Source organism: Cupressus sempervirens, chromosome 11 (genome assembly GCF_028749045.1).
Source record: "Cupressus sempervirens isolate cs-2001-9-10 chromosome 11, ASM2874904v1, whole genome shotgun sequence".
NCBI classification, from domain to species: domain Eukaryota; kingdom Viridiplantae; phylum Streptophyta; class Pinopsida; order Cupressales; family Cupressaceae; genus Cupressus; species Cupressus sempervirens.
Genome location: NC_143128.1, coordinates 568278189 through 568302230, shown reverse-complemented (window position 1 = coordinate 568302230; position 24042 = coordinate 568278189). Strand labels below are relative to the sequence as shown.

At 35.1% G+C, this 24042-nt stretch overlaps 1 protein-coding gene across 4 annotated transcripts in view; it reads right to left on the bottom strand.

Annotated features, from left to right (window-relative positions):
• Nucleotides 1-24042, bottom strand: part of LOC149530900 (uncharacterized) — a 359431-nt gene that overhangs the window by 302618 nt on the left and 32771 nt on the right. For all 4 annotated transcript variants that reach the window (XR_016359208.1, XM_089811737.1, XM_089811740.1 and 1 more), the window contains exons 3-5: nucleotides 18088-18180; nucleotides 14021-14061; nucleotides 10210-10304 (exon numbers count right to left, since the gene is read on the bottom strand). Coding sequence is in view for 3 of the 4 variants with exons in the window: in XM_089811737.1 (XP_089667863.1) it covers nucleotides 10210-10304; nucleotides 14021-14061; nucleotides 18088-18180 (229 nt within the window). In the remaining variant the exon portion in view is untranslated. The remainder of the gene's footprint in view (nucleotides 1-10209; nucleotides 10305-14020; nucleotides 14062-18087; nucleotides 18181-24042) is intronic.

Below are 24042 nucleotides of genomic sequence, written 5' to 3'. Positions count from 1 at the left end.
TGACACTAAACTAACGCTTATGGCCATAGATGGATTGCAAAAATCATGGGAAACATTCGCACAAGGAATAAGTGCTAGAGATTAGCTTTCGGACTTTAACAAACTCAAGCATGATTGTCTTCAAGAAGAGTCAAGAAAACTAAAGAAAGGAGGCAAACGAAAAGTAGAAGATGAAGAACTTCACATTCTTAATGCCAACTCTTATAAAGGCAAGAAAAAGCACTTCAAGAAGAAAAGGGGAAATTAGAAGAATGGAAAGCCCAAGAAAGATCTATCTAAAATAAAGTGTTTCAAATGTGAAAAATTTGGACACTATAGATCTAATTGTCTAGAAAATTCCAAACAACAGGCAAATTGTACAAATGTCATTAGAGAATAAGAGACTTATGATACTGAGAACCGTGTTTTGTATTCCTCTCTATCAAATGAAATCTCAAATAAGGCATGGGTAATTGATAGTGGATCTTTCAGACATATAACGGGATACAAAGAAACTCTAAATTCCTTATCAGAGAAAGTTAACGGTGAAGTTACTATTGCTGATAACTCTGTACACTCAGTTGAAGGAATTGGTAGCTGCACTTTGAAACTAAAGACGAAAAATACTCTTCTTCTTAAAGATGTACTCTATGTACCGGGGATTAAAAGAAACCTAATCTCAATTACAGCATTAGAAGATGATGGACACAATGTTGCATTTGTGGATGGCAAAGTATTAACTTGGGCTAAGAACTCTTCCATCAAGAAAGCTAAAGTAATTGGTCAAAGAAAGGGATATTTGTATGAACTGAATATAGAACCCAGTAGATCCATTCAAGCCCTAGTTCACGAAGCAGGAGATTCAAACGAAATATGGCACAGAAGATTAGGGCATCTAAACTTTAAAACCTTATCAACTATGGAAAAGATGGTTACTGGATTACCTAAATTAAATAAAGATCACCCTAGTATTTGTAAAGGGTGTGCTCTGGGTAAAAGTACTAGAAGTTCGTTGCATGATAGTACTAGCAATACAAATAATGTACTTGAGTTAGTTCATTCAAATTTATGTGGACCTATGTCCATTCCCTCTCTTGGAGGATTCTGGTATTATATCTTGTTCATAGATGACTTCTCTAGAAAAACATGGATTTATTTTTTTAAATGCAAGGAATCAGAAGAAATCCTACAAAGATTTAAAGAATTCAAAGCATTAACTGAAAATTTTTCAAGACATAAAATTAAAACCCTTAGAACAGATAATGGAGGAGAATATACCTCAGACTTATTTAAAAGGTTTTGCAAAGAATTAGGGATCAAGAGGGGGTACACTGTTCTTTATAACCCAGAACAAAACGGGGTAGCTCAAAGAAAGAATAGGACAATTATAGAAGCTTCTAGGGCTATGATTTTTGACCAAAATCTAGAATACTATCTTTGGGCAGAAGCCTCTTGTACTATTGTATGTATTCAAAACAAAAGCCCTCACTCCTATCTTAAAGATAAAACCCTTGAAGAAGTATTTACTAAAGTAAAACCCAATATAAGTCATCTCAGAATTTTTGGATGTCCTGCATACATTCATGTTCCAAAAGAAAAGAGAACCAAATTAGAACCATCTGGGAGGAAAGGTATCTTTGTAGGGTATAGTGAAACTTCTAAAGCATATAGAATTTTCATACCTGGACTAAAAACTATTGAACTTAGCAGAGATGTAATCTTTGAGAAAGATCTTGCATTCAAAAGAGCAATAAGTTCCAATGAACCCTCTCCTTTATCAAGTTCTGAAAGAATTAGTGAATCTGAATCCCAAAGGGAGAACTTAGAAGAGGTCGAAGATGAAAATATAAGCCTTGAGGAAAGTTCAAAGAAAAGACCACTTTGGGCCATAAAAACAATTGAAGCAACTCAAGACTTTGCTGCACCTTCAAGATCAGTCAAAGAAAGTAAAAGACCTAAAAGATTCTCTAGTCATACAACAAATATGATTGATTTATCCAAAAAAGAGCCAACCAATCCTTCTGATGCTATTAAACATCTAGCCTGGAAAGAAGCTATGACAGAAGAATACCAATCAATTATGAAAAATGATGTTTGGGAAATAGTTCCAAGGCCAAAAGGAAAATATGTTGTTTCTTCTAAATGGATATTCAAAATAAAGCATGTTGCTAATGGGAGTATTGAGAAATATAAAGCCAGATTTGTGGCCAGAGATTTTTCTCAGAAATAAGGGATTGATTATGAAGAAACCTTTGTTCATGTTAACAGATATACTTTCGTACAAGCAATTTTAGCAACTGTCGCATCTAAGGGATGGAAGGTACATCAGATGGATGTAAAGACAGCATTTCTAAATGGAAAGATTTCAGAAAAAGTCTATCTAGAGCAACCAAAAGGATTTGAAACCCATGATTCTAACACTTTTGTTTGCAGGCTCAAGAAAGCTCTCTATGGGCTTAAACAAGCTCCCAGGGCCTGGTATGAAAGGATCAATAAATATCGCAACGGCTTAGGATTCTCCAAGAATGAAGCCGATCCAAACTTATATTATAAAAGAGATAAAGATGATATGGTAATACTGATATTGTATGTTGATGATTTATTAATCACAGGTGATGATCATCTTATAGATCAGTGCAAGAAAGATTTAACTAGAGATAAAGAAATAAAGAATGAAGCCGATTCAAACTTATATTATAAAAGAGATAAAGATGATATGGTAATACTGATATTGTATGTTGATGATTTATTAATCACAGGTGATGATCATCTTATAGATCAATGCAAGAAAGATTTAACTAGAGAATTTGAGATGAAAGACTTGGGGCTTCTCCATTACTTCCTAGGATTGGAAGAACGACAGAATTCTAATAGTATCATATTGAATCAAGGAAAGTACACTTCAAATATCTTGAAGAAATTTGGAATGTGGAATTGCAAGTCTATGTCTTCTACAATGGAGACCAATTTGCATAAACTTAAAGAAGCAGCTACAGAATCACCTCCTATAGATTCTACTCTCTACAGACAGATGATTGGGTCCCTTATGTACGTAATAAATACAAGACCTGATATTTGCTATGTTGTTCATGCCTTAAGTCAATTTATGTGTGAACCTAAGGAGATTCACCTAGTTGTTGTTAAACACATTATGAGTACTTACAAGGCACTCTTAATTATGGACTCAAATATGAGAAAGTTGCTTTAGATTTGCATGGATTCACCGATTCAGATTTGGGTGGAAGTGTTAAAGACAGGAAAAGCACTTCAGGATGTTGTTTTAGTTTAGGATCAGCTATGATTTCATGGATATGCAGAAAGTAGTCTTCAGTAGCTCAGAGCTCCACAGAAGTAGAATACATTGCAGCAGTGATGGCCTCTCGAGAAGCAGTATGGCTGAGGAAGTTACTCGTGGGATTATTTGGGCAAGCCATGAATCCTACGATTATTCATTGTGATAATCAGAGTTCCATCATGCTCTCGGTGAATCCAGTTTTCCATGACAGATCCAAGCATATTGAAATTCCTTACCATTATGTGAGAGATATGGTAGATAAGAATTCTGTAAAATTGGAATACATTTGTACTGCAGATCAGACAACAGACATACTCACCAAACCTCTATCTAGAGCAAAGATAGAACATTTCAGGAGGAGACTGGGTATGGTTGAGTTGTAATCCATTTGTACTTTTTGATTATTAATAAAATAATTTTATTTTGTCAGGCTATTGACTGTTATGGGCTCCACCATTGGTATTCACTTGTATTCATTATTTGAAGAGGTGACAATCTCTAAAAAATAATAAATACTCGTATAAATCATTATGAGAGGTGACGATCTCTTAGATAATGTGCTAAACAGTAGAGATCTACTGTAAGATTTAGATGAGTTCAAGATCATATTGTGATGTTGAAATTGTTATGTTCATGGGTCACAAATTGGATAAAGGAAGAATCTTGGTATTCTCCGAGTTTATCCTGTATTCTAGTAGATCTTAAAACTCAGGATCATGTTATGATACCAGTTTCTATGAAATCATAACTTGGATAAATGAAGAGATTACCCTTCAGATTTATCCTATATAATATCACTAGTATCAGTGATTTGTCATATCATAGGTTTAAGTAATATGACTTTGTATCATGTGTTCTATGATACCACATAAGAGACAGACAGATATAGAGTATTAATACTTGCTTACTCATCTATATTGATGATTGCTAGATATTATATCTCTCTGTAGGATTATCAGGTTAAGAGGGAGTGTTAAAATTCTAACCTAAATAATCCTACAAGTTTGACAGTACAGACCGTACCTCTCTTAGTGTTAATATATCTAAAGATTGGCATCTAATATTTATACTTGTTTATCCTATAGGTGCTAGCGACTTCCATAGAGATGTCTTTGTTTGTGTTTGACGAAACTAGTGTTTAGTTAGTTAAATCCTAAACTAAGTCTCTTGAAAATCGCCGATTAAAGGATACACAATTCACAACAGTCTGCTCCTATAAGCATCTCACTTCCAGCAATCAATAAGTTTGTAATATTATATATTATTAGATTGGAAATAGAACATTGGATCTATATTCAAGATAAGATATACCTTCAACAACAAACTAAATATTGATAATATTAAGAAGATCATTCTCAGCCAAACTCGGAACTGAACTATAAGTCTGATTCTAGACTCAGAATTTGCAGAACTTTACATCCTTATGACATGTAATCCAATAATTTCTCTCGTTTAGTTTGGAAAGGTCAAACTTGGTTGAGTTGCTCTCACTTTTTTCTCAACTCCTTTGCCTATATAAAGGAGTGCCCCCTCATTGTAAAAATCATCTTTTGTTGTATGCAAGAAAGCTATGCCAAACTTGTGCAAGCATAACTTTGATTGTGTAATGCGAATTTGAGAAAAAAGTGAATAAAAGAAGCAATTGGACTCAAAGCTTTGACTGGAAACAATTGTGATAGAGCAAATTAGAAGCTTTAATTGTGGTTTGTGCCCATGGTCTTTGATTCATGTTATTATTGTGTGTTCAATAATAGAGCATAGTGAGTTAGGAAGCAATTGTGGTGATACATAGAACAGGAGCTTTGACTGGGAACGATTTTGGTGATACATAGACTAGGAGCTTTGACTGTAGCTTGTATTACCATCTCAAATTCACAAAAAATAGTTAGAATTCCCTACTTCTAGAAGTCTTTGTGCCCCAATGGTAGAGGTTATTCTTATAGATTGGTTAAAACAAGATTTAGAGCCAAACTAGTATGCTTTCAATCAGTCTTTGAGTTGGTGTTGGTTTATCGATATCACCGTTTCCAACTACTAGATAGAAATGTAGTTAAAGATTTCACCTTGCCCATTACTCACTCCACGGGTAAGTGAATTCTTTTATGAAAGCTAAGAGGAAAGAATATTGGTAACACCCTTTACAAATATCTTAACTTCTTGCTTACCTTCAATTAATCCAAAGAATGGTGAGAAGGGGGAGCCTTCCTTTTAAGGTAGGAGAGACTTTGTCTCATACGTTGTGGCTAGTCATGCTATTTTGCAACTTGATTTTCACAAAACTGTTGGTTGCAAAATATCCACCCAACAATACTGAGCATTACATTATTGCTACGTTACCGGTACTTCCCCTTTTGCCTTCACATACGGGTACGGTACGTATCGGAATCAGATACGTCTGAAATACGCTATGGAATCGAACAGGGTTCGATTTCTACTTTTTTTGCAATGAATCCGAATGTTTTTGGATGACGTGGCGATTTGAATGTTAACGTGGCAGTTTGACTAAGATATTTAGGGTCGGCATCTGATTTTTCTTTGTTTTTAACTCGATTTGAACGGTAACGTGGCAGTTTGACCACGATATTTCAGGTCGGCATTTGGTTTTTCTTTGTTTTTAACTCGTTTTTACCGTAGCAAAAACCCTAACATGAATTGACAACTGTGGCGCAGAATGAAAAGAAACTGCAACAGACTGCAATAAGAAATCGCCAACAGCAGCAACTAGGACGACGACGGGAGACAACTGGCAGCAGCAGCAACTGGGACGACGGAAGCTCGTGAGCAGGGGGAGTCGACTGGCGCCAAAGCTCTGCGTTCAAGCTGAAGGTATGTTTATTTTAATTTTTTTTCAATTTATTTAAAGTTATAAACTTTTAATCAAAGTTTTAAGTATAGTTTATTTTATATTAACATATGTATGTTTTAAACTTTTATGTTATAAACTTATAAACAAAATTAAAATAAACATAAACATATGAAACAATAATATATTAATATTATAAACTATTAATATATTAATATATTATTGTTTCATATGTTTATGTTTATTTTAATTTTTTAAAAATTTATTTGAAGTTATAAACTTTTAAAGTTTTAAATACTATATATACTTTATAACTTTAATATATTATTGATATAAAAGGTTTTCCAAGATTTTTTAAAATTGTATATATTATATTATATATAATATTTATATTTTAAATTGTAATTTTTTAAATGATAGTCAATATTTAAATATTGAATAAATATTATATTATATAATGTCTAGAGTATTAAGTAATAAATGTTAATAATGTATTTTTTATTTTATTATTTAATGTTTATTAATTTAATATTTATATAATAAATTATAATATTTGTTATAAATTGTAATTATAAATATTTGTTATAATGTTAAATTGTTAATATATATTTATTATTTTGTTTTTTAATATTCAAATAGAAATTGAATTTGTTTATTTTTATATTTAATATTGTATTTACTATTATTTAATTATTTAATAACATTTTTTATTTTTAACTTGTTGGTTCTTGTAGAGAGGACAATGTCAGCTTCTTCTACTGCTCGACCCAAATTCAAGACCAATCCCAATTCACCATTATGTAAATATGTCACGATAAAAAGCCAAGTAAAAGGAGGTGGAACATTTGTTTGGGAATGCAATTTTTGCCATGTGGAGAAAACTAGCTCCTATAGCCATGTGAAAGCCCATTTATGTGCCATTCCTCAAATGGGTATCAAAGCATGTGAAGGACCGGATGCAAAAGGATTGCCACCTCAACAAATAGCAGGATTCATTCGAGAGCAAGAGGAAGCAGATGCAAGAGTGGGACGTGCCACAAACCATCCATTGTTGAAACGAAAAGGAAGTAGTTCAAGGCCCCCACCTTCTCCATCTCATAGTGACTTTCCTGATATCATAGTAGAGAACCACCCGTTCTTGGACAGAATTGAAAATGAACTTGTTGCTGAGAAGAGAAGTAAGGGACCATTGGAGAGAGCATTCAACAATGATGCTAGGGAGATTGCAGATGAAGCTGTTGGAAGATGTATCTATGCAAACGGTTTGGCGTTCAATGTTGTACACTCACCATATTGGCAGGATATGTTGAGAAAAGCAAATGAGGCTCCGCAAGGGTGGATAGGGCCAGGTTATGAGAAGGTACGCACCACCTTACTAGCAAGTGAGGTCAAATACATAAACAATGCATTGGCTCCCATTAGAAATTGATGGAAACAAACAGGGGTGTCAATTATTTCTAATGGGTGGAAGGATACCAAAAATCGACCATTGATAAATGTGATTGCAGTGTGCCCCAAAGGGGCGATGTTTCTAAAGGCTGTGGATTGTGAGGGACAGGTGAAGGATGCACAATTTATTGTTGATATCCTTATACAATGCATTGAAGATGTGCGTCCTAAAAATGTTGTCCAAGTTGTTACAGACAATGCAAAGAACTATCGAGCTGCAGGCTTGTTGATTGAAAGACGTTTTGAACACATCTATTGGACACTTTGTGCTGTCCACTCTCTCAACCTAATGCTACAAAAGTTGGGTAGGAAAATAGATTGGATCAAACAAGTCTATGCTGAGGCTGAAGAGATTCAGATGTTCATCACAAACCATAACATGTCATAAGCCATTTTTAGATCATTTTCAGAGTTGGAATTGCTGAAGGTAATCGAAACACTTCAAATTTTCAATTCTACATTTCACTACTAATATGAATTTACTTTTTAAATGTGATAATGATTTCTTCGTATTTTAATTTTGATTTTTAATTCTTGAATAGGTCGTTGAGACTCGATTTGCATCCAACACAATTGTCTTGAGGCGACTTGTGTTGGTGCGAGAGGCACTTGCTAGCATGGTTATTGGTCAAAGTTGGACTCAATGGAGGCAATCCAATACGGAAAGTGCAACAAATGTAAAGAAAATGATCCTAGAAGACACGTGGTGGGAAAGAGTGGAATATCTTCTTAGTTTCACCGAGCCCATCATGAGCATGATCCGTTTTGTTGACATGGATCACCCATGTTTGGGAATGGTATACGATGGCATTGACTCAATGATTGAGTTAATGAGAGACGTCATCAATAAAAAAGAGAAAGATCCTGAAGAAACTTTCTTCAAAGAAGTTAAGTCAATTTGTGTTGAACGGTGGAACAAAATGACCACCCCATTACATCTTCTTGCATTTGCATTGACTCCAAAATTTTATAGTGATGAAATTCTTTCTCAGCCAACAAGGGTACCACCATACACAGATGGAGAAGTAAGTGATGGATGTAGGACCGCACTTAGTAGACTCTTTTGTGATCATGCAATGGAGGATTTAGTTACAACTAAGTTTGTTGATTTTGTATCCTCTAACGGTCAAAGTGTTGCTGCTATCCGTGACAAGTACAAAAAGGAAGCTCATGCTTGGTGGTACCTTAATGGCCATACAGCACCACACCTTCAAACTCTTGCAATCAAACTTCTATCACAGGTATGTTTCTTAATTTCTGTTCCACTTCTCTAACATTGTTAGTCTATTAATGTCAGAAGTAAAGTTATTTTTATAGTTGCAACTCTCTAACATTGTGACAAATGTTCAATAGGTTGCTAGTTCTTCTTCAGCTGAGAGAAATTGGAGTACATACTCCTTTATTCACTCAGTGAAACGCAATCAATTGGCAGCAAGTAAGGCAGAAGAATTGGTTTATGTGCATTCCAACTTGCGCTTTCTTACTTATAAACAAAGTCTGTACAAGGAAGGGCGCACAATGTTGTGGGATGTAGATCCTGAGAGAACAGATCTGGACTTTTCAGTTAACACACCATCTTTACCCTCTGTGGAGGCAAATAGCCAACGTGCTTCTAGCTGTGGAAGTGAAACTGGGGCTGCATGTGGTTCCACTGATCTTGATTTTCTTGATGACCCATATGATGCTGATTACTAATCACTCTAATTGTAATATTTTGACAGTTTAACCAATGCACAATGAATTTGATACAGATATATGATATATCTATCATAACATTCAATTTTTGGCAAATTGATATGAAACTAGACTTCAAGTAAATCATTATAAATGTGCTACTGCAATATTTATGGCAGTTTTGTTTCTACTTTTCAAGCTGTAACCCTGTATACATGCACAGATATATAATATATATTTATGGTTTTTATATGTTTTTAGTTTTGTAACTTTTGTTTCTACTTTTCAAGTTGTACAAATGCATATGTATATATATATTTATGATTTTTATATGTTATTTGTACAGACGTATCCAGACGTACCCAAACCCCCTTCCCAAAAAGTTGCTGTACCCACGTACCATACCCATGTATACGTATCTGTGCCCATACCCGTACCGGTAACCTAGCATTATTGATATAATATGCCTCTCCTAGCATCAAACGCTTTTATTGCTGGTACAACTCCCATTTCCCTCCCCAAATATACTAGAGAGAAAATTGCTTTGAATGCATCGTCTATATTGGATGAGCTTCCAATCTTGTATTTCCAACCTTGGTGTTGGTTGAGCTTCAGTATTTGTCCCTTTTTTGTTCAGAGAAGTTTTTGTCTTTATTTTATGGACTATTTTTTGTCTTTTCATTATGCTGGTTCATTATTTAAAATAATTTTTTTAAATTATTTATGATCTATCCCTAATAAGTTGACTCTGCATTCAAAAAATAAGCTAGTAAATTCTCATCAAATGAATTCTGATGTACAATATGAAATTTCTTCTTTGTTCATGAGAATATAGAAGTGTTTACAAGCAAAGATTGAGAAAATGGTTTTGGCCTTATCAGCTTTAGATTGCTTTTTCAATTAGTTATCACTCTTACAAATTGTATAACAGATAACACCAAATAAAAATGTCCACAGTAGAGCAATCTAAAGTTAATTCTAGACTGTAGTTTAAGCATAAAAGTCTCACCTCCTTTAAGGCAATCCTGGCAAAAAAGCCAACTATAGATGCAATGTTCATCATCAAAATAAAAGCTCTGTCGCCTTTTATCAGAAAAAAGCAACCTGGAAATTGTCAACTAGCACTGTTAGATGGAGAAACCTCATAAGATAATTTTAAAAAGAACGTTTATAATATGCTCAAAAGATTATAGCCAAATCTCCTCAAGGCAAATATGTTCATGAATAAACAGTATATTTTCAAGGGTACCATATATGGAACATTGTGTCAGACACCTAATGAAACAAGAGAGAAATTTAAAAGCATATCTGGCATGAACGCTTAAAATGATTAAAGTGATCACTACAAAATAAAATACAAGAGTCCAACAAGCTTTAGAATAAATATAAACAAAAAAACTCACGTCCACAAATCCAAAATAGACTGAAAAAATTATATTACATTATAAAGGGGAATTTTTAACAAGCAAATGTGTAATGTCCCCATTTTAGCCTATCAGTGGCCCTCGTAGGCTAAGTCAATTGGTTAGAGAGTCTCAGTTTGCAGAGCCAGAGGCCATTCCAACACCAGAGGTCAGGGATGTTGAGGATTGCTCTTTGTTTGAGTCAGATTGGTACACTTACTATTTATAATGTCAATTTTGGAAAAGTCAGGGTTACTATCTTAGTGAGGAACGTAAACAACTTGGTGGCAGCATTGGAATTCAGTATTATTGACTGGAGCAATTATTTAGAGACTTACTATTTATAGTAAGCCATTATTGGGGAGTCGCTATATCTGGCAGGGGCACCTAGACTCATGGTATGCACAATGATTGACTCATTTGTTAGTTGGATCAGTGTGTGGAGGCTTACTATTTATAGTAAGTCATTTATGCCCATGCTATTTTTGGGAGTGCACTTGGACTTGGTATTAGCACACTTAATTAGTTGGCTTAATGGAATGACTTTATTGAGTGCATTGATATTCTTTATTATTAATAAAGTCACTTTATTGATGATAAAGTCACAGTAAAGGTTTTTAGTGAGTGGGGCCAAGTGACATTAAAAAGTGCATTAAATGATTATAATATTAAAGGATGCCAATTATTTAATGTTTTTCCTAAGTCAACGGGAGAACATGAAAAGCAAATATCATTTAATAATTAAAAGTAAAAGCCAAGCAGTATTTCATGTGAGGGGCATTTAATAAATAAACTATTAAAAATAAAAGTCAACCTTCAACAAAAGCAAATCGTATTTTTTTGTCAAGTTGAAAACTCCTGGGCAATTTGTACTTGGGAAATATATAGGCCAAAAAGCCAGAGTCGATTCATTCTATTGTGAATTTGTTGACGAGTTTGTGCCAAGGGTTTCAAATATTAAGAACTGGAAGAATTAAAAATTCTTCTAAGTGTTTTTGCACTCTAAATTGGTGAAACTATCCAGTATTCTGCTTGAAGATGGTTAAATCAGAGCGATCATTGTGTTTATATTGTTTGAATTCAGCATTTCAAACAAGGAATTATCACAAAGGCAGAGTCTGGAGATATTCTACAGACCACGGCTTTATCTAGAGGCTGTTGTTACTTCTACAGGCTGCCGCAGCTTCTTTGTAAGGGGCTTCTCTTTTGTGAGGCTGCATTCTTATTTGTTGGGCAGTGTTTGAGGGCTACTGGGCACATTTTGGAGTAAGAGTGCCTTTGTTAATTGATTCAAGCTTCAGAATCAATTTGAGATGATTTCCAGGGGCAGCGTCATCAATTTGGTGCATGCAAACAGCTAGAGGTTTCCTTTATCAAACTTATTTGAATTCTTATGCATAGTATTTGACATTGTAAAATGTTAAAATTAAAAGTGGACGAATAAGAATGCACACCAAATGTTTGATGTAATATCATATCTAAAATGCTCATAATCAGCATATTAGTTTCATGCCAAGTGTTTGATGAATTGTCACTGTGTGTAAGTGGCGGCTTCAGCATGTTATGATCATATGAATGTTGACAGAATTCTTATGCATAGCATTTGTAATTTTGTATGGTGTTTGGCGGTTCAAGATCTCAGAGAAATTTCATATTATACCTTGTACACTGTTTGACAAAATATCATGAGCCATAACAGAAAACAGAATTAGAACTCACAGGGGTCCCTACAAAATGCTCAACCACTGCTCAGATACAGAACAGTATGACGAATCAATACTAATATAGAGGTTGACTCTAATCACTAGAATTGGTGTAGTTGTGAGAACTAGTCACTCGCGATTAGTCGCAATCAATCTGCAGTCGGCCAAACTCACGATTTTTTCATATGCTGAATCATGATTAATATGGTGTGTATCTGTGATTTTTGCGGGTATAATCACGATGATCTTATTGTGCCGAAAACAATCTAAATGGCACTCAATGAAAACATAAACGGCACCAAACACTTGTGTCTTGTCCTATAGAGCACTGGTTACACAGTTTAGAAGTAACACTTCCTTGCATCGATAAATATCGCTGCTGAGATAGAGCCAAATTGAAGAGGGAGTCAAGTTGCAGAAGTGCCATGTAGAGCCGAGTTGCGGAGCTCGCTTCTGGGAATTTATGATTGCAAAGGCGTAATACAGGTATTTATTTGTGTATTATATTGGTAGTTTTTGCTTGCTTAGGTGTTTTTGGCCATTTCTTGTTACAGCCTTGCACAACCATTTCAAGCTTATACCTATTTATGCACGGATGCTGCCACAATTTTGTTTTAATGATAAAAGAACAGTCATGTGGAAAATCAAGGAAATTTAATGTTTCCTTTTAAACTGTTGTCTCTTGAAAAAATTGTTATCATTTTCATAAACCACTGCAGGGAAAAGAATTCTTAAGTCTTCCCATCGATCACATATACACAGACTTCAAAACTAGGTTAGCCTTTAATATGTGTTCCCTTCTTATCTTTGAATTCAATTACCGGTGAGCTTATATTAGGCAACTGCTCAAAGCAAAAAAATTAAGTATTCTTGCATTGACTTTATTGAGTGACCTTGCCATAAATTTGTCGTCTTCTTATTCCCTAACAAGCACATTTTAACTAGCATTTTACCTGTGTCAACATTTTTAGCCACATTTAAGGTGCTGGGTCTGCATTTCTTTTTATCTTTTTGTTTGCACTGTCCATTAAGCTATAAGGATAGTGGCATTGTTTTTTCTAGTGGTCAGTCATCTTTTGATAGTTTTCAGGGGCACATCCTAGTACTTGTTTTGATTAGGGATTGGTGCAAGTTTTGGGATTGTTCTCATCCCTGTTGAGTTGGGGTATTTCCTAATGGCCATAGTGAAGGCTTGGCACATGCTGTTTGTTTCTTCTTCTTTCACAGTTCCTATGCAGGTGGAAGCTTCCCCTTGGCGGTGGAGACATGCTTCATGAAAGAGGATGCTCATAACTTTCTCTGGCTATTTGGATGAGGCTTAGAATCTTGTTAGGCTCTCCAAGTTTTTGGTCTTTTACATTTTGGCTCCTATAGAGGTTAGTTCTTTTTCTATGGAGGTGGAAAGGAGTTATGCAGAGAGGGGATGGATTTTTTGGCCAGGGTGATGTCCTTTTTCACTGATTAATTTTGGATTACTCAATGTGAAGGCTTGGAGAGCCTTTCAAAATCCCCTTGTATGTCTTGCCACTTTGTGGGTTGATGGTTGTGTGTTGTTGATGGCCTTCTTTGGTCTTTGTGCTGTAAGTGGCTAGTTGTGGCCTCTTGTTCTATAAGCAATTCTATATATCCCATATTATTTTTCAGAATCACTATACATAAGTGACAAGCTCCAACAAAATAAGTAAACACCAAAAATAATATAACAAGTCCTTACCTTAAACGTCGCCAATTTCTTTGGTTTGATCGTAATTGAACCTAACAGATTACAAAGACCAATCAAAATTAATAAAAGTAAAATGCATGTCTCTAAAGATATTGGGTAAAAAGTCAAACAAGTTATAATTGCCCTGCAAAATCCTGGCAGATAACTAGCAATCAATATGCCTACTTTTCCTTTAAACCTGATTATTTGTCCTTTAATGTATTGCATAGTTTAGAATCTTAGATAGTTCCACCATAAATTACATATTTAAAATGATAAGCGATGATCTGGGATTTCATTATACACCAAGCCAAAAGAAAAAATTGTTCTTTTAAATACTTCAACCATACTAGCAATATCTACAACTGCTTACATCCATGCAGGAAACACATAAATGATGAAATCATAGTTGGAACAATTGCCGAGTAATTGGTGAGTTTCCAACACTTGCTGAGTTCTTGAGCTCGGTGAGTTTTTTGCCAAAAAACTTGCAGAAAGGATTTACTTGGCAAGAGGCAAAAAATCGCCGATTACACACTTTGCTGCCATCCAATGATCAGCCTTGGGAGCTGTCATAAAGTGTGAGATGTAGCTAATTGCGAAGCTCATATCAGGCCTAGTAGGAGAGAGGTAGATGGCGCTGCCTACTATTTGCCTATATGTAGTGTTATCAATGGGAAGAGAATTAGACTTGGCAGATAACTTAAGACCTTTCTCCATGAATATAGATGCAGGCATGCAATCCTGCATACGGAATTTGTCTAACAAAGCCCTAGCAGATTTGGACTAAGAAATGAATATACTAGAAGATTGTTGCCAAACCTCAACACCAAGACAATAATGCATGAGCTCAAGGTTAGTGATATCAAAAGACTGGCATAAATTATGTTTGATTCCTTGAATCAAAGATGTCGAACTGCCGGTGATATTCAAATCATCCACATAAATAAACAGAAGGATGATGTCACTATTAGTAGTCTTGATGTACAAATTTGAGTCTGAAGAACAAGATCTTAATGGAATTCAAAAATGAAAGTACAAACTTTGCACAAGAAAAATAAAAACCCCCAAGTGAAAAATCATCAAAACTTGAATTTCCTCCGGAAAAGTTCACTTTGAAAGATCTAAGTGCATGAACATTTCATCACAAAGAAGATCATGGCCAAGAATATCAAGATTTCCAAAACCAACAAGTGCAATGAGAAGAATTCCAAATGAAAGAGGGTGGAGAAAATTTGAAAAGATAAAGCAATATGGGAATATGCCATCACACCTATAAGGGTTGATAATGTTGAGTATCAAGAGATATTTTTCTCATCACCAAAGAAATCGATCAAGTCTATAAGATAAGGATGTTGAGGTGGTGCCACTTGTCTTCAAGCAATCAAAAGGCTCTGGTTATGCATGTTCAAGCACATTCAATTATATTATGCCAAATGTGCATCTAGAAGGCACCTAGAGCCCCTACCTTATCTATTTCCTCATTGGATTTCAAAAGCATTGTAATTTTCTTATTGGCCAATAGGGTGGTGCCTTTATGTAATTGGATGATAGTGTGGCAACCCTAATTAGGGTTTGCATGGGTAAGTCTTGGCCCTTGATCTTGAATTGATCTTGGCCCTTACTATAACTGAGAAAATATAAAAGGCCAAGGCCTTCTTATTCGTAACTCAGAAGATTAGATTCATTGGAGAGGAGATTAGATTAGCTAGGGGAGAGACTTGTTAAAATTGTTGTCATAATGTTATCAAAGTAATCATTGATTCATTGTCAATCTCCATGGTGGATTACTTGTGTTGCGTTGGAGTATTGCATGGTTTCTAATTCCTCACTTAGAATAGAATTTAATTTCAAGTTGATTAGTAGTGTTTAGTTGAATGAAAGATATCTAGATGCACCTTTGGTGAACATGCTTAGACCAAACCACAAGCTGCTTGTTGATTGAAAGTTTGTCTTGCTTGATCGAATGGAATATTTATGAACTTGATTTCGTTGCAAATTGACATGCATCAATGGTTGGTGTTACTAGAATGCTGGTAGTTTGAACATCTTACATTTACCTTTGGATATTGCTCTAGCTTGGTTGATGTTGATGGCTGAACCAAGTCTGGTAGGAGTCACAAAGACATCCATGGTTTCTTACATTCTTAGAGTTAGATGATATTTCTAAACCATTATCTCTTTGCAAGTCATTTGATTGGAAGAAGTTAAAGTCAACTTGGTATCCACTGAATGAACAGCATATTTCCCTTTGTGATAACCAGCATATCACATCATTATAACTAATTCAGTCTGCAATAAGAAGGAACCTTGAGGTTATCTCATTTGATCACACAATCCAAATACATTGTTTAGCATATGAGCATTCGTATTCAAGAGAGTTGGAAATTGGTGTTTATTTTGGAATATTAAGTATTTGATTCTGTATATTGTAGTGGAAGAAAACTCACATCAACCCTAGGTAGTAGGGTTGGCCAAAATACATCCCACACCAAACTGAAGACAGTGATTAACAATAGAAAAATTATCTGAAAAAGCTTAACATGCAGCATACGTGCTTGTCTCCATAAAGTCTGAAAAAGGAAGCAATGGCTGAGGTATTTATCAATTACTTCAGAATTCAAATTGATTCCTTTTTTAATGTTGACCAGTTCCATTTTTCATGCTGATGTTACTTAGACATCATGAAGAATAAGCCAGCCCGAACCACCAAGAATCAAAGTCTGAAATTGTTAGAGTATACAGACACTTGCGGCCACCATACACCAAGAATAATACCATATCGCCTAACTAAATTAACACATCCAGCAGATGATAGTTTATTTCACAAAACAATACACAGATAAAGTATAGTTTGTACTAATTAAGAAGAAAATTGACTAGCTTTGACATGACTGACAAAATATTAAACAGGAGAAGCATCTCCTATGCACCTACAATGCCCAGAAGATTGAAATAGTACGGTAACACCATGTTGTTCCTGTCATAACTGAAGTCAATCAGAATGGAACAGAAGCATCTCCTAAATGTACCTGGGTTTCCATTGAGTCTACTAAACCAAAGCTTTGAGATGTAAAAGGAGTTTGCTCAGCTGGCCAGAAAACAAGAACTGGTACACACACTTGTTGTCACTTTTCGCCAATTTAATTGTGGCGCACCATAGATGAGGCCTGCTATTCTTCTAACTGCACACACATAAATTGGTATGGCTTCATGTTGTAAATTCCCTAAACACATGCAACTAGTTGTTATTCATATGAGTTGCAAATCTGATCCCCTACTAAATCCTGATGTTGCATGTGAATACACCTGTGGTCTTGTAACAACCAGGATCTCTTTTGAGTTATTCTTCATAGATGATTACGTTAATTATTTTACAGTTTGTGTGAATCAGTTATCTTTATAACCTAGTTTTTTGAGAGTTTGCAAAATTCAATGATGGATGTTGTTGTAGGATCATAGCACCTTCTCATCTTCTCGTCTGCCCTCCTCTCATTTCTTTCATCTTTTATTCAACATGCCAGTTAGTTTTAGAATCTGAGCTCACTACATATCATTGAATAGGTTTGTAAACATTTCAATTAGATTCAAGGCATTTCAATTTAGGCATGGCTGATTTTAATAAAAAGAAATGGATCACAACTTAAGTAAAAAAGTTAGGTTAATCCTCAGAAAATAATAACCAGTGGACCACTTGTGGAGCAATCACGTGAAATTTAATTGGAAGAAAAAAAGGTTTTTCTCCAGCCATGGCGGCTGATTTTTTCTCTACAAAGAGAAACTATATTTTCCACAAGTCAGTGTGTCAAATGACCCATCAACAGAACTTATATGAAACAGAACACAACAATCCCTGATAAAATAAGGTTTCACATTCCCCCTCCCAATTAAAGGCAAAGAGAGCTAACAATTTTGTTATTGCATCTACTGAGATTACTCTATGTTCATAGCTGAAAGAAATAAAGACAAACTATCACTAATCATTAAAATGTTGAGCTCAAACTTCAAAACCAATAAATTCCTTTGTACAAACATGACGGGTTCAACAATACAACATTTGTAAAATAAAAGATACACACCTCTCTCACCACTGAAGCCAAATAAATTACTGCAGTAACTTGAGGTAGATCCAAAACCTCCCAAAAACTTAGCAGGGCGTCTGCATTTGGAATCTATACAAGAACCAAAAGCATGTACATGAATGCACATTACTTCAATGAGGAAAAAATTAAATAAACAGAATCATAACCTTAACAAATAGCACACATCCTTGCATCCTGCAGTAAATCATTAAGCACCTTTAATCACTTGTATTTTTACACACAATTGTCACAACATAAAGTTAATATTTTTCATGAAAATAGAAGTGACTAGAGGCTATACCTTTGCCGTTCAATCAAGGACCTCAAGATCGAAATATACATTTGGTTTTATGCATAGTTGCACTGGCTCTCTCAAGCACCCAGGTAATAACAGCACAGTCACCATTTTATACCTAGCTATAATAGCAACAAAGTCACCATTATACACCTAGGCATATGATATTATGATGTGCTGGTGTGACTAGCTGCCTGTTTACTTCTGATATGCCGCACAGCTTGATGTAACCAATTAAAACCTTCAAATTCTTGAGTTCTAAGCTTGAATAGGAACTTCCACAAAAGTTCAAAATGATCATTTGGGAAAAACTTCAAGTTATTCAAGTTAACCTATGTTGTATTTCACTTTAGTAATTAAAGTGAAAGTAATTTATTTAGTCAATCAAATCTAGTAAAGTACAGATTAGTACTAATGATTTAGACTTATCTTCCAAGTCATCTGTTGCATGAGAAAAGATTGCTATTTTGGAAGCTCAGATAAGAAGCTAAAGTAGCATAAAGATAGGAGCAAGATACAAAACTGTAAGCATTTTCATTCAAATTGTGTTCCAAAGGTCTAAAGACTAAGTTTTCCTAAGGACTGCAAAACTCAACGTAAGATACAGTTGATTTCCATGCAGCTATGAGTTATACCAGCTGTGGAGGTTTCCTTGTATGTTTTTCAAACAAATGAAAAACAGGTTATGGGGTGTAATTATATGTGTATGCTTCAATTTCCATTTCCTTAATTTGAATTCCAATGATTTGTGTGATTAATTCAATCTTTAGTTTAAGCAATAGACAATTAGTCATGGAGACTTAAAATTTAACTACACATCAAAACTAGAAGGACGAGATAAAATTGCAGGCATAGTTTGTATGAAAATTGTGATTGAATGTCATGAAAAAAATTGTTATTTTTTTTTTTTTTTTTAAATCCCACAACATATTCATGAGAAGTTGCATAGGCTAAAAATAGCGAGGTTTTTTCCATACAAATCATGATCTATTTTCAGTCTAGAACTGTATATGCAAACATATGCATATACTTGAGATAATAAAATTGTGTGTGTGTGTGTGTGTGTTAATATTAATATTATGGATAAACTATAATTAAATTACCTTAATTACATTTCTTAATATTATGGTGTATATGTTTTACCTCGTAATCAATCAGAATAAATGAAGTTAGGGAATTGCAGTTTACAGATTTCCCCAAAGCTAAGTAGGCCACCCCAAGGGATGGGATTTTCATAGTGGGTCGTTCTTGCCTCTTGTTGGCCAAGATGTGAGTTGTCATAGTGGAACGCTGTGCGCTCTTGGTTTAGTTAGGTTGAGCAGTTTACAGGCGCCCTCTCAAGGCTTTCCTATGAAACTAAATCATGATTGATTATGAAAGATGTGTTTTACACTCTTTGTTTTCCAATCAATAAGAATGAATCTAACAATGTGTGTGCTCTATGTATGTTTCATGTCTTCATGCATCAATGTGTATACTTCGTATATGCTTCATGTCTTCATGCATCAATGTGTATACTTTGTGTACCCTTTGTGTCTTCATGCACTAATGTGAATACTCGTCATCTTTATGCATAGTACATACACTTCATATTTTAAGGTGTATGGCCTTAAATTTGATTTAGAGAAAGAATGCTTGTTATCATACAAATGATGAATTTGTTATAGTTTATATAAGATCATTATTCCCTTTCTAACTAAGAAAAAATATGATAATAATTGCTTAGGGCAAGCAATTTGGGAGGAGTGATCTGTCATAAGCCCTTATTGATGTATGTACAATACAAATATATTCTTAAATACACGCACTCTATTTAAATATTTTTGTAATAATAATTACATAAATCTCTTATTTTATGTTGATCAATAATTAATTAAGTAATTTCATATTTTTATTATATCATACTAATATTAATCAATATTGTTAATTAATACATATATTAATCATTGATATTAATCTATGATATAGTATTAATATTACTCAATATAATATTATGCATAGTTCAACTTCTTGTCGTTTTATCACCGATAAGTCAACTTCTCGCGAGAAGTTCCAGGGCGGCAAGAAAACTTGAGGTTTTATTGCAAATTTCGGGGCCAAGATTTTGCACTTATCACCATGAGAAGTTGGCGAGAAGTCGGCGATAAATCGCCAATTTCTTGCAATAACTTGCAGTCTTCTCGCGGGCGGCATCCAATAAATACCTATGCCAAAAAAATGACATTTTATTGTTTTGTTTGTTGCATTCGACGTCTTGGGTGGAGGAGAAGGGTTTTAGAGCAGCACCTAAATTTTTGGCATTGATTTGTAGCGATTTCTAGTGGATTAGGAGCGGATTCGAAGTGGATTCGAAGCTCTTTCCAAGCAAATCCGGATCCACAAGTAAGTTTCTCAATTTTTTGTTCTTTTGAGTTAAACTTATTTTTGTCTTCCCAAACTTGCATATCTTGCATCTAACTTAATTAAGACTCTAGGAATACCATTTATAATGTTCTCTAATACATTTTAGGGTGTAATGAGTCATGACAAAGACCTAACACCATCTTTTTGCAATTTTTCCAAAAACAATCAAGCTTTTCTCAAAAATTTCAAAACCTAAAGGCTAATACATTTTTTGTTTTATTCTTTGATTTTCCAGCAAATATGGCTTCCTCTACATCTGGGTCAGCTGCAGCATCTCCCAATGGTCTCATAGCATGTCCATCTGGATTCATAGGCACGCGCCCTAAAGGGGCTAGAGACTTTACATGGAAATATGCCTTTGAAGGAACAGAATATAATAGTGTCATGTGCATGAAATGTGAAAACCAAATCTGTGGAGGCATATCCCATTTGAAGTACCACCTTGCTGGTATAGAAAAGCGTGACACAAGGATTTGTGGTGCAACTACAGAGGAAATAAAAAGTGAGATGATTGCTTTGCTTAGTGCCCAAGAAGAGAAGACGTTGAAAAGGGAAAGGGCAAAACTGGCGATGAGGGCAACCATTTACGAATCACAAGGTATGTTTCCTTTTAAGAATCATTTATTATTTTCTAATCACAACTAATGATTGTGCTAAAACAATTATCATGATTCATAATGAAATGATGTGGGTTGTGTCATGTGACTAGGTATCCCAATCACCCTTGATGAAGAAGAAGCAATTGAGGGGATAGTGAACTCTTTTCGTGGCCCACGGATCCGCACACAGAACACACCTACCTGTGGCAGGTCCTCCGGCTCAACTTCCACATCTGCTAGTTCTAGTAGACCACAAAACTCTTCTATTGAAGGTTATTTTGTGCATAGAAACACACTAGGAGCACAACCATCATTGGAGGGTATTGGATGGAACCGGGATATGCATGAGCAACTTGACATTCAATGTGCTGATTTTTGGTTTTTTAACAAGCTCTCCTTCAATGTTGCATCAAGTGGGAGGTACTTCACTTGTTTCAAAATTTAATACTTTTACAGTTTTACAATTTACTTGTTTTTGTTGAAACTAATTTTTCTTAATCAAAGTTGTGTACTTAAAGTTAATATGAAAGATGTTGTTTCTTGGGGTAAAGATGTGGTTGAAGAGCAAAAGTTACAATGGAAATAGTATGGTTGCACCATACTTTCAAATGGATGAACGGATGGAAGAAACCATACAATCATCAACTTTTTAGTTTCTTGCAAGGATCAAGTAGTCTTTCTTAAATCTTTGGATGCCTCGGACAAGATAAAGACGGCTGAGACTTTGGCTCAAATGCTAGAGAATGTTGTGATGAAGGTTGAGGCTGAATATGTGGTTAGACCCGCAATTAGACACCAAAGAAAAGGATTTGGTTAGACCCGCAGTCACAAGATTTGCAACGATTTTTTTAACGTTGCAAAGAGTTCATCATATGAATCCTTTGAGGCAAATGTTTGTGTGTCCAAAATGGTTACAGTCAAGTTATTCAAAGAAGTTCGATGGGCAGAGTGTTGCACACATTGTGTTTGACATCCAATTTTTTGATCAAGCTATGGAAATTGTGGAGGTAACTTGGAAACTTCAAAATTTGATTTATTTTTTTTTGTACTTATTAATCAAGTCTTTGATTATTAGTTTATAACCCCAGTCTCTAATCAATAATTGTTTTCTACTTTTCAATTGTAGGTGGTGAAGCCATTGGTTAGAGTTCTCCGCTTGGTAGATGGGGAACAAACCCCAATGGGGTCCCTTTATGAGGCCATGGATAGGGTGAAAGAGGCTGTAAGAAATAACTACAAGGGAGAGAGCCTAAAATTTCAGCCCATACAGGATATTATTGATAGGAGATGGAGCAATCAGCTCCACTAACCCATTTATGCAACGAAGTATTTCCTCAACCCTTGTTACTGCTTCTCTTCATCATATGCGGATCCCAATGGAGAGGTCATGGAGGGCTTTAGTAAATGCATGCAAAGGATGGTACCTAACATTGCGGTGAGAGACCTTATTGTGGCCGAGATGGAAGTGTATCAAAATGCAACGGGCAAACTATTCTCCTCAGCCTTGGCAAAGAGAGGCAAACACACTCAGACCCCAGGTACAATATTTGGAATTTGGAGTCTTTCACATGCATGATAAGTAGATAAATAAGCTACAAAAACTTGTCCTCATCTTGCTTTCTAACTCTTTAATATTTATCTTGCAGATGCTTGGTGGCGAAATTGGGGTGGTACTGTCCCAAATCTGCTAAAGCTTGCTCTTCGCATCTTATGTCAGCCTTGTAGCTCATCTAGTTGTAAGCGTAGTTGTAAGCGTAATTGGAGTTTGTTCGAATCTATTCACACAAAGAAGAGGAACAAGTTGGCATGAAAACGCCTAAATGACCTTGTCTTTGTGTATTATAACCTCAAGTTGCACATAAGAAAGGTAATGGCAACAACTATGCCACTTGATCTGGATGACATAGATCCTTTTGGCAATTGGACAGCACAGGAACAGCCTCCACTGTTCACTAAGGATGAAATATATGAATTGGAGAGGGAGGCTATGGAGGAGGGTGGTTTTGTGGGACTAGACGACATTCAGGAGGAGGGCAGTGATAGTGAGGGCAGTGACAGTGAGCACAGTGATAGTGAGGATGAGGATGAGGATGACGATGATGAGGAGTCATTGCCAGGGCCAACACTAGCACCACCACAGATGATTGCTATGGCTAGAGCTGCTAGACCCCCTCCCTCTCCCATAGTTTTTACTAGAACTACTAGGATGGGGAAGAGGAAGATGTAGACTAGTTTCATATTGAACTTGAAATTTGTATTTGCTTATATTTTGACAAAGACAATTCGGCATTTGTAGTTTGCTTCAGAGTTCAGAGTCTCTGACTACATCAGCATTCCATATGAGGATGCGATTTTGTTACTTATTGCATTTATATATATATATATATATATATATATATATATATATATATATATATATATATGTAGATCAGCTTGTTTGGTTTGTTTACTCATTTACTAACTCAATACATGCATCTACTTATTGAGTTTTCTGAAAAAAATGCATTTTAAATTAAATTAAAGTTATTTTTAAATTTCTTGATATTTTCTTGAGACGTTGCCGATTTTTGTTCGATATTTTCTGAGAAATTTTTCTTTTGGCCTCGCCGAGAAGTGGCAAAGAACGAGAAGTTGAACTATGATACTTTTGCATTA